At 36.8% G+C, this 26,262-nt stretch overlaps 1 protein-coding gene across 2 annotated transcripts; it reads left to right on the forward strand.

Annotated features, from left to right (window-relative positions):
• On the forward strand, positions 1–26,261 carry XPOT (exportin for tRNA). Of its 2 annotated transcripts, none has more exons than XM_036400939.2 (25): positions 1–123; positions 3,566–3,699; positions 5,502–5,584; positions 6,650–6,706; positions 8,174–8,243; positions 9,402–9,620; positions 10,201–10,385; positions 10,732–10,900; positions 12,151–12,387; positions 12,681–12,719; positions 15,266–15,328; positions 16,297–16,421; positions 17,300–17,444; positions 17,597–17,716; positions 17,898–17,992; positions 18,729–18,798; positions 19,095–19,333; positions 19,807–20,092; positions 21,304–21,493; positions 22,682–22,798; positions 22,884–22,999; positions 23,491–23,538; positions 24,457–24,528; positions 25,099–25,155; positions 25,629–26,261. In XM_036400939.2, the coding sequence occupies exons 2-25, from the start codon at positions 3,640–3,642 to the stop codon at positions 25,653–25,655; spliced, it is 2,889 nt and encodes a 962-aa protein (XP_036256832.1). In that variant the 5' UTR covers positions 1–123; positions 3,566–3,639; the 3' UTR covers positions 25,656–26,261. The 2 variants fall into 2 exon arrangements, with proteins under 2 accessions (XP_036256832.1, XP_036256834.1); XM_036400941.2 differs by lacking the exon at positions 1–123 and adding an exon at positions 2,583–2,598.
• The last annotated feature ends 1 nt before the right edge of the window (position 26,262 follows it).

The following is a 26,262-nucleotide window of genomic DNA, read 5'->3' on the forward strand; positions in this document are numbered from 1 at the left end:
CCTCCTCCTCCTGCCGCCAGCCGAGGCGGCGCGGCCCGGCCCGGCCCGCTCCCTGTGCTCGTGGCGGCTGCGGAGCTGTGGGGGTGGGCGGGAGACGGCGGCGATGGAGCACTGACCGGGAAGGTACCGGTGGGGGGACGCGGGCAGGACGCAACACGCGGAGCGGGTGACTCAGCCCGGGGGGGAAGGGGCAGTGTGAGCTGAGCTGGCGGCGCCTGCGGGCTCCCGCGAGTCCCCCGGCCGGTTTCCTCAGCCCGGGGCCGCCTCCCCACCAGCCGAGAGGCTCCGGGAAAGGGGGGGAGGCACCGCCGCGTCCGCCTGGCCCAGCTGCTGGGGGACAGCGGGGGCTGCAGCCGACCGGGCCCCACCGGTCCCGCCCTGCGGGTGCCACGAAAAATATCTGCGTTTTTTTCTGCTAATACACGCTGTAGTCTGTGGTGCGGTTCTGTTCGCGGGAGCTGCCGCCTCGGTGGCTGTCCATCCGCTATGGTTCTGGTGGGGGAAGGAAGAAATCGTAGGACGGCAGCGTGAGCGGAGGGAGGGACCTCCCCGCACTTCCATATTCCGCTGGTCGCGGCGTGGTCGGAGCGGCGGTTCCCCAGTGCGGGTGCTGGGCTGGATCACTGCCTACGGCCCGGGACGGCACCGGGCAGGTCTAAGGCCAGGCCGATGGCTGTGCCGCGGAGCTGAGCGCGGCGGGCGGTGAATGCCCGAGCGCCCGGGCCGGCTGCGCTGCGGAGCCCTGCTGGCCCTTCCCAGCCACGGGAGACCGGGCTCTGACCGCGTCTGGGGAGGGGGCAAGGAGGCCTTGCTCCTTACCGGAGTTCCTGCCGGTAAAATTGTGCCTGAAACTAAGACCTAATGTCACTTCCAGAAAGAAAAACTTTTCTAGTCCAGTTGAAAAGTTGTCGAAGTAGCAGTAGTTACACAGTTGTTGGCTTTAACCGCCTGTTAGGTGAGTGTAAAGGGTCTAGAGCCCAAAGAAGCTGTAAATATGCCCAAGGTTTGCAGCAAGCAAAACCGCAAAAAAGACTATAAAAGATGAATTTTAATGTCTTTGTTTTATTAGAGAGAAAACTTGAGGAAATGCAAATGAGGCACACCACTGGCTCCCCCTGTGTTACCGCATCTTGTAAATACTTAAAATGACTGCTGAACATGAAGCTTTTTATAATTGCTGATTGTTCCCGTGATTAGCATCTGTAGTTAAAATGCTTTGAATGCTTTCATTATTGGGGTATATCTGGATTGAAGTTACACACTTTGGCCACGTCTGTATTGTTCATTGGGTAGTCTTGCCCAATTAAAATGGGTTGAATTTTTTGGTTTTTCTGCCTCCTTTACACTATGAAAACAGTCTTTACCGTCAAATGTGCTTTTAAGTATTTAGTAGGGGAAAAGGAGTAAATTATTTTGATGTGTCATACCTGTATGACTTTGCTGGTAAGGAACTGCAGCCTTCTAATTACTGTAAGATAAGTTTGCCACCTGACATGGTGTACTGCTTAACAAAAAATAATGTCTAAGTAAGCAAGACAATACTTTCTGCACAGCTGCATATTAACTATTAACATTATCTATTGTTTTTTATAAATAAAACTTGCTTTAATGACATATTTGGTGTTATAGCCAAGTATTTTGTGAATTCTTAGTACTGCTAAAATCACTGTTCAGTTTTGCTTTTGAAGTGTAACTGGCTGGTTAAGTAGATACGTGGCAGAAAAGCTACCTGCTTAAGTAAAACCATGAGGCAAAAAAAGCTATTGTATTAGTTTTCTCAAGAGGCTCATTTGAATATTTTATCTCATTAATTGTCTTTTAGAGTTGGCTAGTCAAGATGAATGTGAGAAAAGGCTATATGATAGAAGTTGAAATTTTAAATACACTCATGAGGCATTTAGAAAATCAGTAGAACAGATTGGCATTGCTGTTAGCAATAACGAGGGAAGGGAATACATGTTTGAGTCACGTCATTTTTATTAGTAAAATTTGTCACCAGGTATAAATCATCTGCCCAAAAGATAAAAATGTACTGATACCAGCAGGTAAATGTGCAAAAAAAAGTCTCTGTAAATTAAATAGTTGTGTAACTCTGGACCAGACCCTAATCAAAGGATGCAATAAAAAAAAATCATTTTTCCCTACAGTATTTTACCTTTTTTTAGTCTGTTGTTTCTAGGTGTTGATTATGGGGAAAGCAGATTGGGGGCTGGGGACGCAGAGGGAGAAGACTCAGCACAGCAGTTTAATCCCTAAAGATACTGCCCCTGAGGGAATCACAGTGACTAAGGCAGTCTGTGAGGCTTGGTTTGCCAGGAGTCATCATTTTGTTCCAGACTTTCTGGTTTCTGTACTGCCAAAACCTGCAAATTTTTTTGTATGAACTCAATTTTACTTATTAAATTGCTTTTCATTATGCGTAGTGTATTCTGTCTTGACTTTTATAGAAAAGTCTGTCACCACGTTAAATTTTGGGCTCTCCTTTTCAGTTCTGCTTGCTGTTGCTTGTCACTGTGCCACCTTTCTTCCCGTGGGGGAGGGTGAACAGTAGAGCGTGCACGAGACACAATACTAAGAAATTAGAAGTTCTACCTATGGGTATGTAGGCAGCTTGGAACCACAGCTCCTTTGTATTTCATCTCTTCCTCTTGTCTCTTCCTTTCCCCTGCCTCCTACATACTTACATAACAAGGCCTGATTTCAGGCCTAATTAACTATGTTACCATGGGCGGGGGAGGTGGGGCAGAGAACTGAAGGATAGATGGATTTTTGTCCCCTCTTGTTATTTGACAGCATCCTGTTATTTGACAGAGAAGTTTTAATTTTTTTAAATTCTCTGTGTTTTACTAGAGCATTGCAGAACAGCCCATAGCAGCATGCCAACTTTAGAATATTTGTCTAGCTCAATTGTTAATTTTACACTGAGTTTTCTAAATAAAAATCATTGCTAGTGAATAAGCACCCATTGGTAGGAACAGAAAACTTTTGTTAACAACTTAGTGTGGTGTATTTTTTGCTTAATTTCTAAGACACTTGCATGTGCTTGCTTTAGAAGAAAGACCTCCTAATGACTTTGCCCCCACCACTGGAAATACTTCATAAGTGGGTGTATGAAGCATCTTATCTATATTGGAGATGAGTAGAGATTCTTTTTTGGGGTTTTTTGTAGTTAGGTTTGTGGTGGGGAACAAAAACAGTGGCCTTTCATTTAAGGAGTAGATTTGTGCTTATGTTGTATCTTGCTGAAACTTCTGCATGCTTGAAATTTGTACTTAAGCCTTTCAGCTGAATACTATACTTAATGCCATCTTCCTGTTGACCAAGTTCTCTTTTCAAGAGCCCTGAAATATATGGAGACTTTAAAGTTCCCTTATTCAGTACTAAATACAGTACTATGAAAAGTTGATTAAAGGACTTAGAATTACAGTATTTGTACTGTAGCATTCATGTTTAGTTGGACTACATTTTTTGAGGTTTGTGGGCCACCTTGTGTGATTGTTGCTGTCCTAGTTTTAATTTTACTTGTTCTGCTGAGCAAATAAAATTTCTCTTTCTGTATTTGCAGATGATCGTATTTTGCCCTCTAGAAGCAGTGGGCAAAGCAGTTAGGAACAGGAAACAACGAATATAGCAATAGACATGGATGAACAAGCCCTTTTAGGGCTCAACCCAAATGCTGATGCAGACTTCAGACAACGAGTATGTAATTAATTTCCTCTTCTCTCTAATAACTGGAGATGGTATTGCAGTGCAAAAAATCTAATGTTTTCATGGGCTGGGTGGGGGTTTGTTGAGTTTGTTCTCTGAGCCAAATGCGTAGGATTTGTGGTGGCAAGTACAAAGCCAAGTCATGGTGCAAACATGTAAGCTGAGGGATATGTATTATCAATTCTGTTACATTTCAGTTTGATTTCATTTAACGTGCATAGAATTTAGTTTTCTGGACTCTGACTGTTTAAGTTTTTTCAGTTCTTTATACTTGTTACTCAACTCCTTACATAGATTCTCATAGAATGAAAATCAGCTACAAAAAACAATTTGCTTGAAATTAGCCTGTTGATTCTTAGATGTTTTTAACTATCATCTTAATAGGTTTAGTGGTCTTTTTAATGAAATATGTGGGTTTAATTGTAGTGAAACTTGTGTAATTGTAAAGTAGGTTAAGAAAGTAATCATGATATGTGGGTAACATTTTCTGCATAAGAGATGATCCTATGAAAAGACATTATTACTTATTATTTATTGAGTAATTATCTCTGCTAACTGATTACCATGTTGATTTAACTGTCTACAAGATAACTTCTAGGAAAATCTTCCAGGAATGAGGATGTTAATACCATGGTTTTGTGTTCGTAAAACAGATCCTGGAATGTTTAGAACAGTTACAGATTTGGTTTGATTTGCTAAGTAGCCTGTTAAATATGTTGGTTCTGGGTATTTGTCCTTTTTAAAAGGATGGATATAGCTAATCTTTAGTGATCTGTCAATAAAATATCACTAACATTGGAAGCTTTTAGATTTGACCTTTTGACTATGCAGTCTGCTGAGTTTTGAAATATTTCATAGCAGAAGGGGACCTACCTTTTCCACAGTCATGTAAGATGTAACATAAGGGAAGTATCAAACCATTTGTAGTAAAATAATGCATTGAGAATAAGAAAACCACTAGTACTAACTACAGGAAGCGAATTCTTATTTTAGGACTTAGTTCTGAATAAATACTTTAGGACATGACTATGGTTAATGGAAATCTTTATGAACTAATGCAAAAAGCAGCCCCTAAAAATATCCAGCAGCCAAACCCCCTTTGAAATACACGCATTCATAGAATTGAAATAATGTTGTTAATCTAATTTCTGCTTCAAAACTTGCTTTACTGTTCTGTATTACAGGCTGCACTGAGCCTTAAAGCAAGTAAGTGAAATTAACTGTTGTCAAAAGCTGTTTAGGAGTCCTGATAAGTAACATGATTATTTAAAATTTGGTAGAGGTTTTCTCAATTTCTGTAGAAGATTCATATACTGACAGTTGTCCAAGTGGTTAGTGTTTGAATGTTTTTGGAGCTTGGGGTGTTGAATACAAGCAAAGTGGTGCAACAAAACAGGGAAATGTTTTCAGTGAAAAAACTAAATTAGCACTTCTTTAGAATGTGTGGAAGGAATTGTAACTTGGATGTGAACTTCCTCCTAAGTGGAAAGGCCCTGTGCAAGCTGCTCTGGTCTAAATGTGTCTCTAGAGTTCCATCTAACCTCAACACTTCTGATTCTATGACTTCCACATTCAAGTTTGTGTTGAATGTGAAGTGGAAATGGGTACCTATGATATTAGCATTTGGAAAAAAAGCCTGCTTGGTGTTAAGGTGATTAGGGAGCCACTGGAGTGTATCCAAATAGTGTTGGTGTTTTGAAGAACAGTTGTTTAAATACAAGGGAAAGTGTGAATGAGATGTATTGCTATGTGCTTTGTTAGTTTTAAAGTGAAACTTACTTTGATTTTTGCAGGCACTAGCCTACTTTGAGCAGCTCAAGATATCTCAGGATGCTTGGCAAGTCTGTGCAGAAGCATTAGCTCAGAGTATATACAGGTAATGTAACTAATAATTTCTTATTGTCATTAGTAATATGTGTGGGTCTGATTTAGCTGAGCAGCATAATAGGCAAACTAAATTGTTGAATGTTAATATGTCTTTGTACTATTTTTAATACTGTAGTGATCTGTGGCCTCTGTATAATGCCTTTCACCAAGGAGCAATGTATAAATTAAACTCCATAGTAATTTAGGAGCCTAAAGACTGCTAGGTTTTGAAATTCTGAGGAAAAGTGCTGAGAGTTTGCCCCCTGTGAGACTATAGACTTTATATGCAGTAATATCATAAGTAGTTCCTTGCCCCAGTTCTATGGAGTAGGCCATCCCATTTTTCAAGATGCATAGAGTGTCTAATCACCACTATTTTTGCACATAGTTGTGTATTTACATCAAAAATACTAGGTTGTCACTGTTTTATGGAATAATTCAATTTGGAAAGAAATTGAGGGGTGCAGATCTCCTGAATAATAGCAGTAGTTTATAGGAATGCTTTTTTGTAAATGATTTATCAAAACTACTGACTCCATCAGAATGTGCAGTAATTAAAACCACATACGATTAGAAATTATAATCTTTAAAATATACATTATGGTTGTTGCAAGTTTTAGATAATAAGATGAAAAAGCAGTGTGGATAACAGAGCATGTGGAATGTCTATGCTGAATCTACACCCCAGTTTCTCTTTACCTTTGATTTTTAAGATGCAGAATACAATTTACTCTTAGTGTAGTAGTGGGCCTCAAAGATACTGGCAGATTTTTGTAAGGGCAGGATACTGTAGGTATTGTAGTTCTGTTTATTCAATACTGAAATCAAACCATAACAAACAGGTGGCTGTAGAAAAAAAGACTAGTATCAAACATAAATATTAGCTTAACAGTTGCTCATTGCTACTAGATTGACTGCTCCACTATTTGTCATTTTTACTTTGAAGTAACAGTAGCAGCAGGTTTGGTTTTTGTCTGGTGCCAAAGGGGCAATCTGATTGTAATATTTGAGGAACTTTTTTTCTTCACAGAAATGTGAACTGTATCGCTTCCAGTAACAGAATTTTCTTTTCTAGTGATGATCACATAAAGTTCTTCTGCTTTCAAGTTCTGGAACATCAAGTTAAGTTCAAGTGAGTAATTTTACTTAAAACCATCCGTATACATCCGTTTAATTTTCCCTTTTTATTCTACTTGCAAATGAAATAGTATTTGTTCCCTAGTTGTGATTGATGAGGTGTCTGTAGTCTGGTGCAGAGAGCTGTCTTGTATTTCTTTTCCTTTTCCTTGGAGAGGTTTTGAGCAGCATGCTCTGCTCTCAGCTAGTCTAACACATCTATGGCCCAATGCAGACCCAGTTAGCAAGGACTGCTTGAAACTTAGCTATTCCTGTCTGGAGATTCAGGCTTTACTCTGTACTCTCACTGATTTTTGCAGCTGTGCTCTGTACTGAGTCCTGGACTTCAGACAGAGCCCTATTCATTCAATGACCATGGCAGAGATGTTGAGAAAGTAGTCTTTTCACTGAGTGGTGGTTTCATAGAACCATGACTCTAGGGAAAAATACTTTTAATAATATGAATGTCATTGCACAGAACTGTATTTTTTCTCACTTTGGGCTCCCTTGATCTGGAATTGAGCATCATGGAATCTTTGAATATCATTTTGACTGCTTGTAATACACTGAACTGGTCAGGAATGTAGATAGGAATAAGATGTATTTTGTGACTGATTTTTACAGTTTGATATGAGTGCAAATGTTAAACACTTTTTTATTTACCCAATTTTACCTCACTGTCTACTTTTCTCTGCTTGTTTCATTCCTGTCACCTGCTTCCTGCAGTATGCTTGTTCTTGTTTCCTGGTGCTTATTTTCTTTCAACATTTTCGGTGGGGTGTTTTTTTTTCTTCTCTTTAATGAATAGTTGGCTGTGACTGGAACACTGGAGTCCCATTCAGCAGTCATTCCTCTTAAGGACTCTGCAAGCCTATAGCTAACTCTCTTTGCAGTAGAGTATTCTCAGCTTCACTAGTCCTAGCAGAGGTATGGCTGGTTTTTGAGGTGGGCTGGATATAATGTCACAGTTTGCCAGGACTCTGTGTACGACATAAAGCAGAATTACTTCCTCGGGTTTTTTGACATAAGGCTGACAGTAAATGTAGTGTAGGTCAGATCAGTGAAGGACCTCTTGTACTCAATAATGATAGTCTTCAATGTGTAGTGAACAAGTTCAGGCATATACAGATGTCTCTTCTTTCTCCCTTTGGCCTATGCTGAAATGTTTATTTTTGTCAGGGTCATATGTCCTGCCCCTAATAGAGCAGCCTTCCTGCAAAATTTCAAGCTTCTACTCCACTCTAGGAGGCAGTAATGCCTCAAAATGTGATCCATTATTATGGGTAAAACGTTTTTTATTATCTTTGCCTTTGAGTCAGAATTTTAACATGCAAATAGCTTTGTAAATTGCTGTCCTAGAAACTTTACATTTACGTTCATGTGGAGTATTACGTACCTTATAAAAAAGTTTTTGCTTTGCTGAGTGTTGGTGCTTGCCATGAAGCACAGTTGTATTTTGACCTCAATATTTTTTTTGTTTCAGATACTCTGAACTTACTGAAGTCCAGCAGCAGCTAATTAGGGAAACACTCATAACATGGCTGCAAGCACAGGTATGTGTGTTCTTCACTGCAGTCTTACATGTTAGGCTTTTAGACTAACATAGGGCATTGAGTGTGGACTAAATGTTTAATCTGTTGTTTGAGTATAAAGATGGCTTCCTGAAGATATTTGGTATCTGATTGTTAAAGGTTTGTGAGAAATTTTTAAATCAAGTGTTGTAAAGAAGTCCATGCCTGAATTTAGTATTAAATAGATAATTCTTGCATCAGATAATGACTGTGGTTTAATTATGTGTGAAATAAGGTGTATTAAAAGTTCCCCTTTAGAGAGGCATAATACAGATTCCTGATGTTCCTGAGTGTCTGGAGGAGAAGCAGGCCTGCTAATTATTTTTCTAAGACCCTACTGAGTGAACTCCTGTCTGCTTCGAGTGCTGGCAGATGTTTATCACTTCTCTGTGATAAACCATGTTAGTAGTGTCACAGAGTATGAACTATTCTTTCTTGTGGATTAGTTACTGTAGCCAAACTTGTAGTATCAGCCCCACCCAGGAGTTTGCAGTCAGCAGAAGTATCCACTGGTTTGCCCATACCTGCCATTATATAGCTGCCATTGCACTTCTACACTGAAGATAAACATAGTTACCGTGTAGAAAACTTAACAGTAGGAAATGGAGTGTAATACAACTTTTAAAACAACAGATGATTTTGAAGTGGATTAAATTGCTCTTCTCTTTGTGGCAAACTGTTCTGTTTAGGAGTTTCTGAAAGGAAAAGGAGAGGAGATTGGTAGTGGTGGATTTTTTTTCCCCTTAGATTTAGGAACTTTCCTTTCTATTTGTAGCACTAACATCTAACGCAGGCACAAGCTAGCTACAGGAGGACTGTAGCTTTCACCAAAGTGGCAAATGATCTTTTAGTCTTTGAGTAGCTGTGGTGGTTTTGCATGGGAGGCATTTATGAAGGACACTTAATGTCTTGGTACTGAATGAAAGGCTTAGGACTGTATCACCCATAGAAAATATTTTCCCTATTGCAGGACACTTTACCCAATTTTTCTTCAAATTCCTTGGAAATGTAAGGGTTTATTTATTGGTCTTGACCAGGAAGAGAGGTAGTATATTAACTACTACAGAGAGACCAACAAACCTGTAGGATTCTTCTCTAATTTATTGAGAATATACAAATGAAATGTCTTGTTTCTACCAGATGCTGAATCCCCAGCCTGAGAAGACTTTTATTCGCAACAAAGCAGCACAAGTCTTTGCATTGCTTTTTGTTACTGAATATCTCACAAAATGGCCCAAGTTTTTTTTTGACATTCTGTCAGTAGTTGACCTTAATCCACGAGGTGTGGATATGTACCTCAGAATCCTGATGGCTGTTGATGCTGAGCTGGTGGACCGGGATGTTGTTCATACATCAGAGGCAAGTTATTATTTTGCATTAACACTTGTTTTAAAATTTTACGTTCTCTTACTTTAATTAGAGCAGAAGGTTTTTAGATATGCTTTTTTTCCTGTGGCAGCTCTGCCTTAGACATATTAGGAGGTTTAAATTCAAAATGTTATGTTTAGCTTTGTTGTTTAATGCTTTTTATGATTTCATACTTTTCAGCTATTTTTTTTTTTGCTTGAAAGCTTGCAAACAAAAATTAATTAACCAAGTTTGCCAGTGTAATGCTAGACTGACTCATTTTTAAATGTTAATGTTTTCTAGTGCATGTGTTTAGGGGTCCTAACCCCTTAGAAAAGTCCATTTAATTATTTAGAAGACTGCTCTTCTTTTTCTGCCTTTTCTTTCAGTGTTCAGGCACTGTGGATAATAAAAGGGAAAACTTTGGCTATTTTGGTTTTATTTGTTGGAAAGTAAAGAAACATTCTCTTTGGGTTTCTGATTTATCTTGCTATGACACATGATGTCTGGCATCTGGATACAAAAATGCTACTAATTTGACAAGATGCTGATCTGTGACAGGACTGATTTTTTCCTTTTTCTGTATTGATAGGAGGCTCGTAGGAACACCTTATTAAAAGATACTATGAGGGAACAGTGCATTCCAAGTTTGGTGGAGTCGTGGTACCAAATCTTACAAAATTATCAATATAATAACTCAGAGTTGACATGCCAGTGCCTTGAAGTAGTTGGAGCTTATGTATCCTGGATAGATTTGAGCCTGATAGCCAATGAAAGGTAAGAAGGTTTTTATGGAAAGGGTTTGCAAAAATCACCTTGGCAGTGTGCTGACTGTATAGAATGAAATATATAAAAGTCCTTCAAAGATGACTTTTAAGTAATCTTTGGAGTTTTGGAGTTTTAGGAGAGTGATTGTTTTTGCAAGCCAAGCTGATATAATGGCCAAACTAAACACTACCCCATTTGCTGTGTTCTCTTTAAAATGCATAAAATGTTAGGTTTTGTCAGTACAATAGAAAGAGAATTGTAAAAAGAGATCATTGTAAATATGCGCACAAAAAATATAAAGCTTCTATACAATGTTACTTTGTATATATAAAGCTGGACTATTTTTTCTCTGAAGGTTTATAAATATGCTGCTAGGTCACATGTCTGTGGAAGTTCTCCGGGAAGAAGCCTGTGATTGTTTGTTTGAAATTGTAAATAAGGGAATGGACCCAATTGATAAAACAAAACTGGTTGAGTCTTTATGTCAAGTATTGCAGTCTGCTGGCCTCTTCAGTATTGATCAGGTTTGTGTACTGATTTTTAACAATAGGAATGAGTCATAGGTTTCTGACAGTTTTTAAATAAGTTGATGCACAAAAAATTATAAAACAGTCCATAAGTTAGAGGGAGGTACTTGTGCTTCTGCATCAAAACTGAACACTTCTTTCAGCTTTCTCATACTTAAATTTAAGAGCTTGCTATTAATGTTCATTATTAATTTGAACACACAGGGTTTCATTCTAGAAGCAGGGTATTATGTAACTCCCCTGTTCTGTTCCTCTCCTAAAGCTTGTTGTGCTTATTCGGCTTCTGTGTTTCCTTGTCTTGAATCTTCTCTCCTGAATGATTCTGTAATAGGTATTGCAGGCAATATAGCTGATCTAATGTCTTACCCTAAAAAAAAATCTGTGCATAATTAAGTAGAGCAAAAAGCTTTCTAAAGGACACGTATGCTGTTTTGCACGTGTGCACCATCAAACATGAGGCTTGAAATGCTTATCTGGAAGCTGGAAAAGTATACCTACTAACTAAACACAGATTTTCTGGCAGTTGCCTTGTTTAAGGAACAACTGTTCACTACCTGCTGTGGAGAAAGAGCAGCCAGTCCTTGTGAAGCTGTGGTTCTTAGATTGCTAGGCTTTTAACTCTTTTGAAACCTTTGTCAAATTTGTATTCCTACTAATATAAATCTTGCCTTGGTCTTTCTTAGATAAATGTGTTATTCTTTCACTTTTGTCTAGTTATGGCAGAGACCAAAACATCCTGTTGAGGTGGCTGCTTTAGGGGTGTTTCTCGATTCTGATCAATGTATTTCTGCAAAGCAAGCCAGAAATACTTAATATTAACTCACTCTAACAGGCAGTACTGAAAGGTACTTGTTATCAGTATTTCTGAAGTGAGCTGCAGCTGGTAATTCTTTGAAGTTTTTCCATAGAAAGATTTTTCTCTTATACAGCCTAGAATTTATGGTAGGCATGTGCTGCTGCTTTTATTTTGAACCTTATTGCTGTAAAGAGAGAAACAAGCAAATCTGAAGAGGTGAAGCAAGCTACTGTTGTGTAATGGAGGACACACAAATCTGGCATTGCTTTAACTTTTTTCTCTCTCCATTCCCAGGGGGAAAAGAACCAATTGTAGGCAATTGGTAGTTTCCAGCTAGGAGACAAGTGTTGGTTTAATTCTATATACTAGACATGGGTAGTACAGTCTGTAATCTTGTATTACTTAAACATAAGCTCTGTTAGTATTTTTAATCAGGTGTCTTTTCTTGCAGGAAGATGATGTGGATTTTCTGGCCAGATTTTCTAAGCTGGTCAATGGGATGGGGCAAGCATTAATAGCTAGTTGGACTAAACTGATAAAAAATGGTGATATGAAGAGTGCTCAAGACACTCTACAAGCTATTGAAGCAAAAGTGGCCCTGATGTTGCAACTTCTAATTCATGAAGATGATGACATCTCTTCTAACATCATTGGCTTTTGTTACGACTACCTTCACATCCTGAAACAAGTAAATACATCTGGCTTCAATTTAAGACCAATTCTGACATAATTTCATTTGATTTTTTTGGGAATGTCTCATATTGAGTTGCAAAATAGTTTTTTTTATTAATTAGCATTCTGTTTCTTCACTGCCTGTGGTCATGCTATTTCTGTAGTGTTGTTTAGAGATCTGAAGGAGTTGAGTTAAATCTTGTTAAGGGGAAAGGCAGATCATATAGCTGTTAAAAAAGCAAGTCTTTCTCTTAGACAATAATGAAGGAGTAAGAATACAAAAAATAACGCTTGAATTTTATTTTCCAGCTTTCTGCACTTTCAGACCAACAAAAAGCTAATGTAGAGGTAGGTATTTTTTACTACAGATTCTATACTTCAAGGACACATTAGATCAGAATATTTCATTTTGCTGAAACAAATCATATTTAATTTTTATGCCTCAATGTGTATGTGACAGTAATTAAAAGTAAGGACAGTGTGTTCCATCTTTTGCTAAGTAACTACAGTTGTTTCTTTAAATAGTAAGCCTATATTGAATTGTGTATGAAGATGAAAGCTATTCTGGAGCTGGTCTTCCCAAACAATCCTTAAGCATATGCTTGGCAAGCTTGGCAAGCTCCTCTGCAGGCTATACTGTTCAAAGAATATTCTTAAATCAAACTTGTTTCTTCAAGTTTTTATTTTTATTAAAACCTGCTCTTATTCCAAAGGATTGGAAAAAGTCTAGGAAGGATTGTCATAAATATAACTCTAAATAATGTAAGTTAAGCTCAAGAAAGAAGCAGCAATTGAGAGATAACAATTGTAATTATGAGCAGTTATATGTTAAACATTACATCAAATATACATTAGCTCAAGTCAATAATCTTAAATTTATATATAAAACATGAAGTTCATGTCCAGTTTTGGAAGTAGTAAACTTATATGGATTTTTCAGTCCTGTCTGCACCAGTGTAGATGTACTGATTTGGATGTTGAACTGGTTGGATTGGTGTAGTTATTTCATAAGTTCATACAGCTAACACGTTTGATTCCTTTTCCTTTACAAAGAAAACGCAGTTCTGTACCTGTTCTAACATGACAAGTTGAATCTGGATAACTGCGGTGTAGAGTATATGGATATCTTGATTTCCTTTTGTCTAATGTCTGTTTAATTTGGATTAGGTAACACAAAAAGAGAACTTTGATAAGAGCACTGAATCTTTTTATTTTTGTGGCTGTCTTTTGTTGTTACAGCTAGATCAAATAATATTACTACTGCAGTATACTTAAGACACTACAAGCTGGAATATATTCCTACCCTGAAATATGTTGGTTTAAGTTGCTTTCATACTGGAGATTTCCTTGTTGCAAATATTTCTTAATTTTACTGAGCACTTCTTGAGGATTTGTGTTAAACGGGGAAACACAAATCCTTTTTCTTTGTTCCACCTCGTAATAAGAAAGTAATAGGAAATAGTCTAAATCTTATTGTTGTTTGCCTTAAGCTTTAAGTGTTGTGCTTAGCAGCATTCCTTTAAAGTTTTGCATTTTAAAGTATAAACTTTCAACTTGTTCGTTATTTGAACAGGAAAAAAAGGAGGCTTGTTTCTTGTGCCTCTGAAGATCCAAAGTTTTTTCTCATCAGCAGGATCACATTTTTAGTTCTTAGAATGATAGGTCTTTCTAAACATTTTTGGCTACAAGTGTATTGCATTAATGTTTTGCAGTTATTTTAATTCTTAAATATCACTTCTTACAGAGAAGCAGACACTTCTCACAGGTCATGGGGACACTTAGTGTCAAGGTATCTATTTCTGCAGGATGACCAAGAATTTCACCTCAGTAACTTAGGTTTAATCCATTGGTCCATTTTGGTGTTGATGAATTTCAGGTTTTGCAGTTAAAATGAAAGATAGTAATCATGGTTTATTTGTCAAAAGGTTTTTTGTTTCATTGTGTTTCATTCAGACTTAAGTAGAGCTAAGGTCAAGCCTTTATACCTGCTTTAAGATGTACCAACAGTCCCTACTAAGGTTATATTGCACTTTATTGCTCTCATTGTCTGACAGCTTGCTGCTGCAAGTTATGGACAAAGTGTAGAGAGACCTTCCCATTGAGTGACAAGGTGCAGAAGGGGACCCCTTGCTTTCTAAACTCCTCTAGAGAGAAGTCGAGGTGCAGCTGGATCCAGTCTATCTCCCAGACTTAGACAATGGTTTATGTATAAAGGATTGTGTCGGTGAAGCTTTTTGCAACTTTGTTCTGCAGGATTAAGGATGGCAAACCAAATCTATAAATGATTGATTTTATTGATGTTGATGATAATGATTAGACTAAAAGACTTGAATCAGAAGTATTTACCACATGCAATGGATAGTAGTTACAGGTACTACAATATAGTGCACTGTTTCTTGAAGCAATGTTGAAACAGCTGTATTAAAGATGGCAAAACAATTATTGAATAGAGATGGATTTTACAGACACCAATTACTATGGACTATTAGAGAAGTTGATGTTATACCTAAGCTGACTTATCCCTTTAAAATAGTATCTTGGACAACCTTTTTAGTTTCCTCTGCCTAGTTCAGTCATCTTGATTGTTTTCCATGTGAACTGAGCAGCACAAATTACAAGCAGGAAGTAAAGCTTGATAATACTGTCAGACTGAGAGCTCCAAAAGGTCTTTGCTGTCTGTCTGGAATAGCATCTGTGTATTGTTTGGATATAATCCATCTATTTTGATTTGGACTGTTAACTTCTGCTAAACCTCTGAAAAGAATAGTTTAAAAGGGATTAAAAATATTTGTAAACACAACACTAGCTACAATGTTTTCTTTACTGTAGTATTTTTCACGATTGTTTCTTATAACTTGTCTACTTCTATGCTTAATGTTCTGTTTTTATCCTAGGCAATCATGTTGGCTGTTATGAAGAAGTTGACATATGATGAAGAATATAATTTTGAAAATGAGGTATTGTGTTGTAGTAATAAACAGACATATGCAACTTAATTATATGTAGTAAAACTTGCTCACACTTAAAATACATATTTTTCACAGACTAAAGATTTAAAGGTAGGAAGCAAGGGTCCATAGGCTGAGGTTTTTTCCATATGGAAAGCTTCTAGACATGTGTGCATAGGACAAAACAACATAGTAAAGGTATATCCAAGCCAACCGAGTTTACAATATTTGTGGCTGTGTTTGTACAGAGCTATTCCAAGCCAAATACAGCTATGCTGATAACTAAACATAGCTGTTGAGGTTCAGTGCAAAGTTGCATGTTTCTGCATGTCACTTCTGTCTTGCAAAAATACATGAGAAATACTGTGTAATGAAACTCTCAAAAGAAGTGCCACTTGAGCTACTGGAGACGGTCAAACCTCTGCAAAAATGAGCTATGGGTGGGGTAAGGTCTTTCATTTCATTTTCCTTCCATGCTTAACATCTCTATCAGCCAACAGTAATGATTGAGTATGTGGGACAGACTTTGTCCCAGGCTGTTGAGAGAGCAATAGCCTTAAAAGGGTTAACTTAAGCTGTATCCAGTCCATCATAAATGTTGTCAGTCCAATTTAAAAACTAAGCTAGATGCTAAGAAAGAATGTCTTTGAGGAGTGAGTCAATTTTTAAGAATTGGGTTAATAAGGCTTTGCCAAAAGCATTTTCTTTCTTGTACTTTTGGCTGGTTTTCATTTTGGAAAGCCTTTTTAGAATGTTTTTGGACAGAATGCAGTGATTCTCAACATACTATATCCAGCCATAAAAGAAGCCTGCTGTTATACTGCAAGAGCACTGGATGAGCATTATTGAATTCTCTGAGTGTGCTATACTGGTTTTGTATGTACATGTTTTTGCTTTAGATGTATTTGTCTAAAATAGTTGTGGGTGAATTTAAATATGAAAATAAAGACTTTACTGATGTGAATTTTTTTTGGTAGGGTGAAGATGAAGCAATGTTTGTGGAGTACAGAAAACAGTTGAAACTGCTGCTGGACAGACTTGCTCAGGTTTCACCAGAATTACTGTTGGCATCTGTCCGCAGAGTTTTTAACACTACACTTCAGTAAGTTGGGGTTTATAACTTGATTTGTATGAAGCCTTTTGGGGTTAGGTTTTTATTTTCCTTTTGTAAACCATCAGTCTGTAGTGAAATGTGTGATGCAGCAAGGTGAAGTCAGTTGACAAAATGAGCTCGTTACAACTTAATGATAAATACGGCTTCATATCATCTGTTACTCAGCCCTCAGAAAGAAAAAGCTTTATTTTGTAACCTTTAATGGCAGCTTTTCTTTCCTAGAGATGTTTCTGGATCTTTGTCACTTACCTACACAGCACCAGCTGTTTGGAGAGGTGTTCACTTTGCCACATCTCATAAGAGTGTCCTTGAGGTGTAAATATTATGTATTACTTTTATCAGAAAAACAAAGTTGGATGAGGGGAAAAAAAATCTAAGTGAAGTATTTTTGTAAAAAAAAAAAAAAAAAGTAGACCTAATCCTGGAAACTGCACACAAGTAAAGAAACATTACTAGTTCCCTGGCTAGGAGGAGAGTTTTGTGTATACAAATAGAAATCCAGTATTGTTGGTGGCTACCTTGTACCTTAACTGAGTCTCTTCTTATGTGAAGCTGAATGGATTGTCCTCGTGTCATAGTAGGTGTGTTTTGTATCTAAATAAGCACAATAGAAATCTGTAGCTTTCAAGTGGAAACTGGCAAAAGAAAGCTGGTGGTGATCTGATGAGAAGGTGGTATTTTCGAGGATAAAGTCTCAGAAGCATCTTGAATAACTGTCTGAGCCTTCCAGTGTTTTACTTAGTTTAAATCTGTTCTTTTTATGCTGTGCATCTGAAGAAGGCTTAAAAGAAAATATTAACATGGTATAATCGTGATTATTTCATAAAGTACTAAAGACTAACATGATCTTCATATTCTTGCTCTAGGAACTGGCAGACTACACGATTTATGGAAGTAGAAGTGGCAATAAGGCTGCTGTATATGTTGGCTGAGGCTCTTCCTGTGTCTCATGGTGCTCATTTCTCCGGTGATGTAACTAAAGCTACAGCTTTACAAGACATGATGAGAACGGTAAGCATGTCTTGAGAGCTTTTAAAAAGCACCACTAAAGCCTAGAATGTTTCAGTTCACATGGCTCGTTGTAATGACCAGCATGTCACTTATGCTGCAGTTAGGTTTTCTAAACAGCTTAAATACTAACTTGCTAATGCTTTTATTTGTAGCTGGTGACTTCTGGTGTTAGTGCCTATCAACACACATCAGTGACCCTGGAATTTTTTGAAACAGTGGTTAGATATGAAAAATTCTTTGCTGTTGAACCTCAGCACATTCCAACTGTACTAGTAAGTTTCATCTCATTTACATTTTTAACTAGGTGAAACTAGTTAAGTTCGTTAGACTTAAGAAATTTTCCTATTCTCTGAAGGTTCCTAAGGAAGCTGGGTTTCTTAACTTGTTGAATGATTACATTTTCCCCCTGCTTTGTTTAGACACTGTAAGACTAAGATGCTTTATTGATTACAGATGGCATTTTTAGATCACCGTGGTCTTCGTCATACAAGTCCTAAAGTACGGAGTCGAACAGCTTACCTCTTTTCCAGATTTGTCAAGTCTCTGAAGTGAGTAAATAAATGTATCCAAATGGCACTGAAATTACTACATAAAACACTTCTGTGTGTCCCAGTTGTCATTAGAACAGCCTAGGTTTCAGATGGACTGCAATGAAGTAAAATACCAAAGCAGGTGCTCTAGCAGCATTGTTCCCCTGTGTAGCAGTGGAAATATTTGTCACAGAACAAAGAAGTGGAATACATATGCCTGGTTTATTTTGATCAGACTTTAAAGCTGATCAACAATATAAATGCCTTTTCTACTTTTTCTCAGTAAGCAGAGCTGAGTGTGAGAGGATCTGGAGACTTTCAAGAGTAACTATTCCCTGGTCCCTAAGTTTTGAATTCTTTTGGAATTTATACTGATGAAGTTTACTCAGTGTATGAGTCCTTTGAACAGTCCTGTCATTTTGGTCTTATTTCACAGGCATGCATTTCATTTAGAGGCAGAAGAAGCTCAGATTTCAGTATGCTTTTATTTTTTCAACTGTTCAAAGTACTTCACTTAAATGATGCATATTTTAAAAAATTGTTATTTCCTACTATGCCATGTATTTATTTGGCCTACCACTAGCATCATACCTATAAGCCAGATTTTTCTGCAGCAGTGCTTTGATATTTATAGGGGATTCGTATATGGAGAAGTCAGTTTGGCACCTAACTTCACAGCTTACATAAAGTATCTTGAAACCTGTAAAAATGAATATGCTTCTAAGTAGTGTTATGTACTTGTGTTTTACTTCAGTAAGCAAATGAATCCCTTCATTGAAGATGTTCTGAACAGAATACAAGACCTGATGGAACTTTCTCCTCCTGTGAGTATTTGCAGTAGGTTTTTTTAATGAGTGAGGCTTGCACTTATCAGTGTGCCTGAGTACTTGGTGAATTGTAAGCTTAGCATGCAGACCTTTAAGCACAAATAATTATCCTGCTTTTTTGTGTGAGATCAGTTGCACACCTTACTTTTGTACCTAATTGTAATCATCTTGCTTATGTGGGTTTCTGGGAGTATGGGGTAGAGATGGGTGTATACATAGAAGGCTATAAACTTTGAGAAGACAGCCTTGATAGAGGACACTTAGTCAATTAAGCCTGTTGTCTTCCATTGTAGGAAAATGGCTACCAGGCGCTGTTAAGCAGTGATGATCAACTTTTCATTTATGAAACAGCTGGAGTGTTAATAGTTAACAGTGAATACTCTGCAGAAAGAAAACAGGTTCTGATGAGGAATTTGTTGACTCCACTGATGGAGAAGTTCAAAGTATTGTTAGAAAAACTGATGATGGCACAAGATGAGGACAGACAGATGGCACTGGCTGACTGCCTCAATCATGCTGTTGGGTTTGCTAGGTAGGTACAGCACAGTAACACTGTATGTTTCTGGTTTGAGTAAAAAGGAAATACAAAGGTTTTACTGGGAGGAGGGACTGAGATTTCTATTTATTGACCTAGAAAGTCATCTGTGGTTGTGGAATTTCTTGCGATAGCTGAGAAAAAGTAAAGTCCCCTTAGAAGAGTCTGCTTTAGATGTATATACAGAGACTATTGAGCGAGTTCATAATCAGCATCTATTTCTTTGCTCAAAGAATTGTATAGAGCTAATCTAATCATATGTTGTTGGTAAATTGTTAGAATTTAATTCTCAGAAACTGCCAAAGTGATGCTCTTTCGTATGAAAATATTCTGTTCATTACTTCCACTGGTTCATGAAATGGAGTATTGTAGTTTAGTGCCTGGGTTGGAAAGCATTTGTTCTCAGTGTTACTGCTTCTTCATTGTACTGGAATGGGAGCTTATGTAAAACTTGATGTGTGCTTTTACAGCCGGACCAGCAAGGCTTTCAGCAATAAGCAAACTGTAAAGCAGTGTGGATGCTCAGAGGTTTATCTGGACTGCTTACAGACGTTTCTGCCAGCTCTCAGTTGTCCATTACAAAAGGAAGTTCTGAGAAGTGGTGTCCGCACTTTCCTTCACCGCATGATTATTTGCCTAGAGGAGGAAGTTCTTCCCTTCATTCCTTCTGCCTCTGAACACATGCTTAAAGATTGTGAAGCAAAAGATCTTCAAGAATTCATTCCTCTTATAAACCAAATAACAGCTAAGTTTAAGGTATGATAGTGCATAAGCTTTTCAGGGTCAAAGTGTTGCTGAGAGATCTTTGTTTCTAGTTCCAGAAAACAGTTATGTGTCAGTACCCTCTCTAAAAATTAGTAAGTGTATTTTGAAGGCTGCTATTGGGAAACATTGTTTTTGATTACAGTCATGTGTTGCTGGAACACACAGTGATTAAATTACTATTTTTTTCTTTGATTCGTCTTAAATGTTTATATTGTGTTAAATTTTTTGGATTTGATATTTTAAAGTACTACTTGCATCACAAATTTTTTCTTATTGACACAATTAACTTCATGCTCTCCACTGAAGCTTTAAGCTAATGTTGCAAATTAGCTTACAAATACACAAGCTTTGAAGTGAATTCTCATCTTTTATAATGAGATTTCCAGAAGATAGAGATACCGAAATATCAAATATGTGTATAAGGAGGAATACAGACTTATATCTGGGATAACAGATAATTAAAAATAGTCTGTGAAAGAAGGAAGGTAAAATAAAAAAGTCACAGGAGCAAGGTGGGACAAATACCATGTTCAGGTGTAATATTTTGTTTATATTTGTATGATACAGTACTATTCTTATTGTAGCATGGTAAAATAAGCTTCTACAGTCTCACCTTGAATACTTTAAAGGCATAGTAAAGAGAAGATAAAAGATAAAATCTTGCTTAAGCATTAACAAATTAACATATGAGTTGCTTCTTTGTGGAATTCTGATGTGACTGAATAGCACATGCCTTCAGTTTTTCGATTCATAATTAATTTAGTGCCCTTAGCTATATTTTGCACTAAAAGTGTTGTGACAAGTTTATTCTGTAATGTCAGTAGGAAATATTTAGTAATCCTTAAAATTTCTATAAAACCTGACCTGTTGCCAGTGTTAACGTCTATGAGATGGTATTTCAGGATATTTGAAATTGTCTGTCTGAACAGAAGAATGAAAAATCCTGAAAAACCTTTTCCTGCACAAAATGATGCTAGACAGGATTAGTTATTTTTGTGCAAAAGGCTTAAAATAGGTGGTGTGTAATCGAGGTGCCGTAATGTTCATGGTGACCCTGATGCAACTTGCTGTGTTGTAAGTAATTATATGAAATTACTAACATTAAAAGTGTATCCAAGCTGAGAATTCTACAAGACTTTAGTTTTAACTTCTTGATGTTCAATTTCTCCTTTTGAGCTGACACCCTCTTCTGATCTTCACAGACACAGGTTTCACCTTTTCTGCAACAGATGTTTATGCCACTACTTCATGCTATTTTTGAGGTGTTGCTCCTTCCAGCAGAAGAAAATGACCAGTCTGCTGCTTTAGAAAAACAAATGTTACGGAGGAGTTACTTTGCTTTTCTGCAGACAGTAACTGGAAGTGGAATGAGTGAAGTCATAGCTAATCAAGGTAAGGAATCCAGTTTCTCAAAGGATAGTACTATGGTTATTCTCACCTACGTTTTATTTAAGAAAATTATTAGCCCAGTTCCTGGCAAGTACTGTTAACTATCTTACAATATAATGGATTAATGGAAGTACTGTGTTCAGCTTGCCTGATTCAAATTATCTGTTGTACAGGAATTTGGGGTTGTGAAATCAAGCTATAATAGGCATATTCTTCCTATTGTACTTTTCAGCTTAATGTGATCACTGTGCCTGTTAAGACAAGAACAGTGTATCCTGTCTTCATGTATCATTGTACTTGTCTGGTGAATTGGAGATCCTACACTACATATCAATGTATAGCGGTGTTCAGACTGCTGGGCAAGACCACTCACAGCTGCCACTATTCATTCTGTCTATTTTTGGAAGGACACATCAGTAAATCCTGTAAACTTTTATTACTGTTGCCTTATCTTGTTATGTATGGTAGAAGGCATCATGTGACTTAGTATATATGTAGTTACCAGGTTTTCCCCACCTTTACTGGCCACATGCAAATTAGTTATTTTTCACAATGGGAATTTGAAGTCAGACATCTAGTTGCTTGATACTGTAAGTGATTCTTTCTATTTAAATTCCATCAAAATGGATAGGGACTTCAGAAAGTTTAAAGTGACTCATCTGGTAAGTGAAGCTCAGAATTCCTTTCCCCTGTCCTAAAATGGTGGTAATACTGCTGGGACAGAAAAAAGTAGTGAGAGCTTTCTTGAAAGAGGCACTTGGTAGTTGTGATAGGCCAAGAAATTTTTAAAGAGATCAAACAAATAAGCATAGATGCAGCACAGAAATTTTAAATGTTTGAAAAATATCTTGTCATGTGCTGCAAGATAAGCTAACTTACTGCAGTGCTGCTGAGTTTTAATTAACACTTCCAAGTTAGGTAGAGAGGACAAAATTTTTTGCCCTCACCTTTGTGTGGGTTAAAGGCCAGAAGAGCAATTTAAATCTCCAAACTTAAAAAAAATTAACCTAAATAAGAGTTGTCTTGCATCGTAGGGGAAAATTCCCAAAAATATTTGAGATTTGTGCAAAAATGAGCTATTTTGAAGTTGAAGCATATCTTCCAGGTCAGTATTAATATAAAACAGTGTATGAGTACCAAAACATTTTATGCTACAGTTTGAAGTAATGAGTTCATTTTAATGTGTTTAAGGTGCAGAGAATGTGGAACGTGTGTTGTTCACTGTCATTCAAGGAGCGGTGGATTACCCAGATCCTATTGCACAGAAGACTTGTTTTATTATTCTTTCTAAGCTGGTGGAGCTCTGGGGTAAGAATGTCTTTCCAGAATTCCTTTCCATCTGCTACTACCCATGAAGAAGTAATAGAACTGGAAATATTTTTTTTCTTTTTAGGAGGTAAAGATGGACCAGTAGGTTTTGCAGACTTTGTCTACAAGCACATTGTTCCTGCGTGTTTCTTAGCACCTTTGAAGCAAACGTTTGACTTAGCAGATGCTCAGACAGTACTGGTGTGTATTATGGATGGTTTTTTTGCATTCATTTCTCTGAGGCAGACTGAAGCTAACAAACCTACAATAGCCATGGAGATTAAAGATTGTCATCTTTAGGTTTTCCTGGACTTTTTTACACTTAGGTACCTGTATGATTAATTATTGAATATTGTGGTGGTGTATCCTGTAGTTTATCTAGGCTTAAAATCAATTGGAGATCAAAGTATTTAGCACTGACCTGCATTACCTATTAACTAATGTTCAGTGAAAGCAAATACACAGAGTGGGCTGTTCTCTAGTTCATTTTGGATTCAGCTGTGCAGAAGCTTTTCTGATTTTCTGATGAGTGGAACAAAACCTGGAAAGTCAAGACTTGGCATTGTGTGAGGGGAAAATGAAGGGATAATGGCATGAACTAGCCCTTGTTTTGGGTCTCATTAGGTTCTTCAGCTTTGAATAGTGAACCAGTAGACCAATGCAATAGTCTAATGCTCTGTATTACATTTCAGGCTTTATCAGAATGTGCAGTGACATTAAAAACAATTCATCTCAAAAGGGTAAGCTTCATCATACTTCATAGGGAATAACTGTCACATGTTTCTTTCTAGTGGTTTTATCAATTTCCAAAAGTTAGATACTTACAAGGATGAATTCCCACTGTATTTTTGTATAAAATAACAGGATGATTATAATGCTGTGCATGGATACAGGATCCAGTAGTTGTATCTCTTGATAAATGAATGCAAAATACCGACTCTTCATTAAGGAGAAAAGTCTGCTCACTTTGTTGCTGTTCTAGTTCCAGGGTAACTTATGTGAATTGGTAAAGTTAATTCACTTTCCCTTGGTAGATCTATTGGATTATGTTTGTATTCTGCCAGCTTGTGCAGTAATCCCTCCTGTGCTGAAAGTTATCTGATAAATATAGGTAAAGAAAACAAAAGCTGAAGTGTTAATCAAAATGTTTGTTTCACTCAAAGGTTTGGACATTCCATTTTATTATTGCTTAGTTCACTGCAGATTACATAGTCAATGTTACAGAAGAAGTACTGTGCTCATCTTCTCTTGGCTACTGAATGTTGCAATGGAGTAGTATGATAAAGCAGTAGGCAGATGCTAATATCCAGTTATTTTATTTCTTCCAAATATCAGTGAAATTAGAGTTGCCTCCATAATTAACTATCTCTTACAGTTGACATGTAACAAACTGTTTGGCTCTATTGTAATTCTTACTTCAGTGCAATTTTTAGTGCATTTTTCTTCTGTGTAACAAAAGGTACCAAATTGCAGTAGAACCTTTAATGCCAAGATTGAGAAATCTTTTTTATGTGCTAACAGCTAAGAATAACTTAAACATTTGAAAAGCATTCATTTTCTGTGAAATGGTGATGTAGACCACCATACAGTATAGGGCTATGATTTTTCCATCTGTTAAAAAAAAATGCATGAAGAAAATGTGTACTGCTTTTCTATAGGGTCCTGAGTGCATTCAGTATCTTCAGCAAGAGTATTTGCCTTCTTTGCAAGTAGCTCCTGAGATAATCCAGGTAGGAGTTCCTAAAAGACTACTTGGAAAACTCTTTAACACTTTGATTGATTGTTAAGTGGGGAGAAATGGATATTTTTTACAAAGTTAACCTACTTTCATCTCATAGTAAAATTTACTCAGTTATTGCATATGAGAATAGGATTAATTTATCACAAAGAGTAAAGATACTGTAAAGGTACCTTGCAAAAAAAAAAAATTCCAGTGCATGTAACTGTCTAAGCAATCTTCCTACTTTAATTCAAATTTTCAAATTTTAACTTGAAGATATCCTTATAGATAGTCCTGTTTCTGTCTCCTCAGCTAAAAGTGAACGAGATATCCTGTATTTGAAAAAAAAAAAAACAACCCACCAAAGAAATAGTTTTTCACCCCAGAGTGCATTTGGACTATCATAGACTTTTACAAATTTTTATCCATAACATGCTTTTCTTCAGTTGTACATAAGGGAAAATACAAATGAATACCAATGACTTTACATATGAATGTATCTCAGGTTGCTTTGTTGCTTCACTTAGTTACTTCTTAGTTACTGCTTTGCTTTAGTTATTTCTTTGTTTTTTTCCTACAGGAATTCTGTCAAGCACTTCAGCAGCCTGATGCTAAAGTTTTTAAAAATTACTTAAAGGTATAAAGATTTTTTTTTCTTTCAATAGCTTTTAGTTCCATACCCTTCAGTCATAGTAGTGACTTGAAGTAAAACCAAAATACTGAATTATTTAGTAGTTTTCAGTAGATTCCTATTGGGAATCTCAAAGGAGCAAAGCAGTTAATTGGAAAGACAGAACAAACAAAAACAAACCTGCATCTATAAAGTTGTCACTCATTCTTAGCACCTTGCTATCTCAGTAGTTTGATATTCTTGTGGCTTTTGTTTAATAGCTGAAAAAGCAATAATGTGATCCTATAATTGTAGAGAATCTAAGAACAGATAATTTTTGAGGGTGTGAGTATAAATAAATAGCACAAGTCAAACTCATAATGTGTTGACCAGTATGTTAAACACAAAAATTAGCTCTGTCAAACAAATTCTCTTATACCTCAAGCATTCCACGTCTTACATTTCCTTTGTTTTAATTTTTTAAAAATAATTTTTTGCAGGTTTTTTTCCAGCGAGCCAAGCCCTAAGGAAAGTACTGGAAGCTCATGTACCTGTTTCCATAATGCAGAACTCTGGTTCTTAATTTATAAAAATGCTAACTCTTGTGCCATTCAAACTGGTCATGTTTTAAGAAATGTTGCTTTGTGCTCACATCAGTACGTACTTTAACCTTCTGCAAAAAAGAAATGCAAATTCCCCACCTGTGTCTCAGACATGAAGGTATGTGACAACATGAAAAATTATCTGTATACACAAACTTTTATTATGTATAGGATGAGTTAAGCTTACACTGTAACACATACAGCAAGGAAATTACACTTATTTTTTAAATTAAATGAATTAAATGTAAAAATACCTTCAGACCATAGCAATGGTTATTAAAATGTGTACATTTTTGATACGGAGTAAAATGTTTTAATAAGACATAAAATTCATTTGTTCATGTATGGTGACATGAAAATAAAACAATCAAAGTCCTTCTTGTAGATAGTCATTTTATTGAAGTTGTCTTAATGATAAAATATATATATACCTCCTATAAAACAGATTGGTGTAATAAATGATTTCACTTAAAAGTAGCATCTGGTTCTATCTTTTTTTTTATAAAAACAATAAAATTTGATGCAGTGAAAT

Source organism: Molothrus ater, chromosome 5, assembly GCF_012460135.2.
Source record: "Molothrus ater isolate BHLD 08-10-18 breed brown headed cowbird chromosome 5, BPBGC_Mater_1.1, whole genome shotgun sequence".
Classification (NCBI taxonomy): Eukaryota; Metazoa; Chordata; class Aves; order Passeriformes; family Icteridae; genus Molothrus; species Molothrus ater.

What these genes read in the sequence shown, in the direction of transcription:
- XPOT (XM_036400939.2), top strand. Translation starts at nt 3,640, where the DNA reads ATGGATGAACAAGCCCTTTTAGGGCTCAACCCAAATGCTGATGCAGAC. An exon ending in GCCTCTTCAGTATTGATCAG is followed by an intron (nt 10,901 to 12,150) that starts GTTTGTGTACTG and finishes CTTTTCTTGCAG; the next exon opens with GAAGATGATGTGGATTTTCT. An exon ending in TAGCTCCTGAGATAATCCAG is followed by an intron (nt 24,529 to 25,098) that starts GTAGGAGTTCCT and finishes TTTTTCCTACAG; the next exon opens with GAATTCTGTCAAGCACTTCA.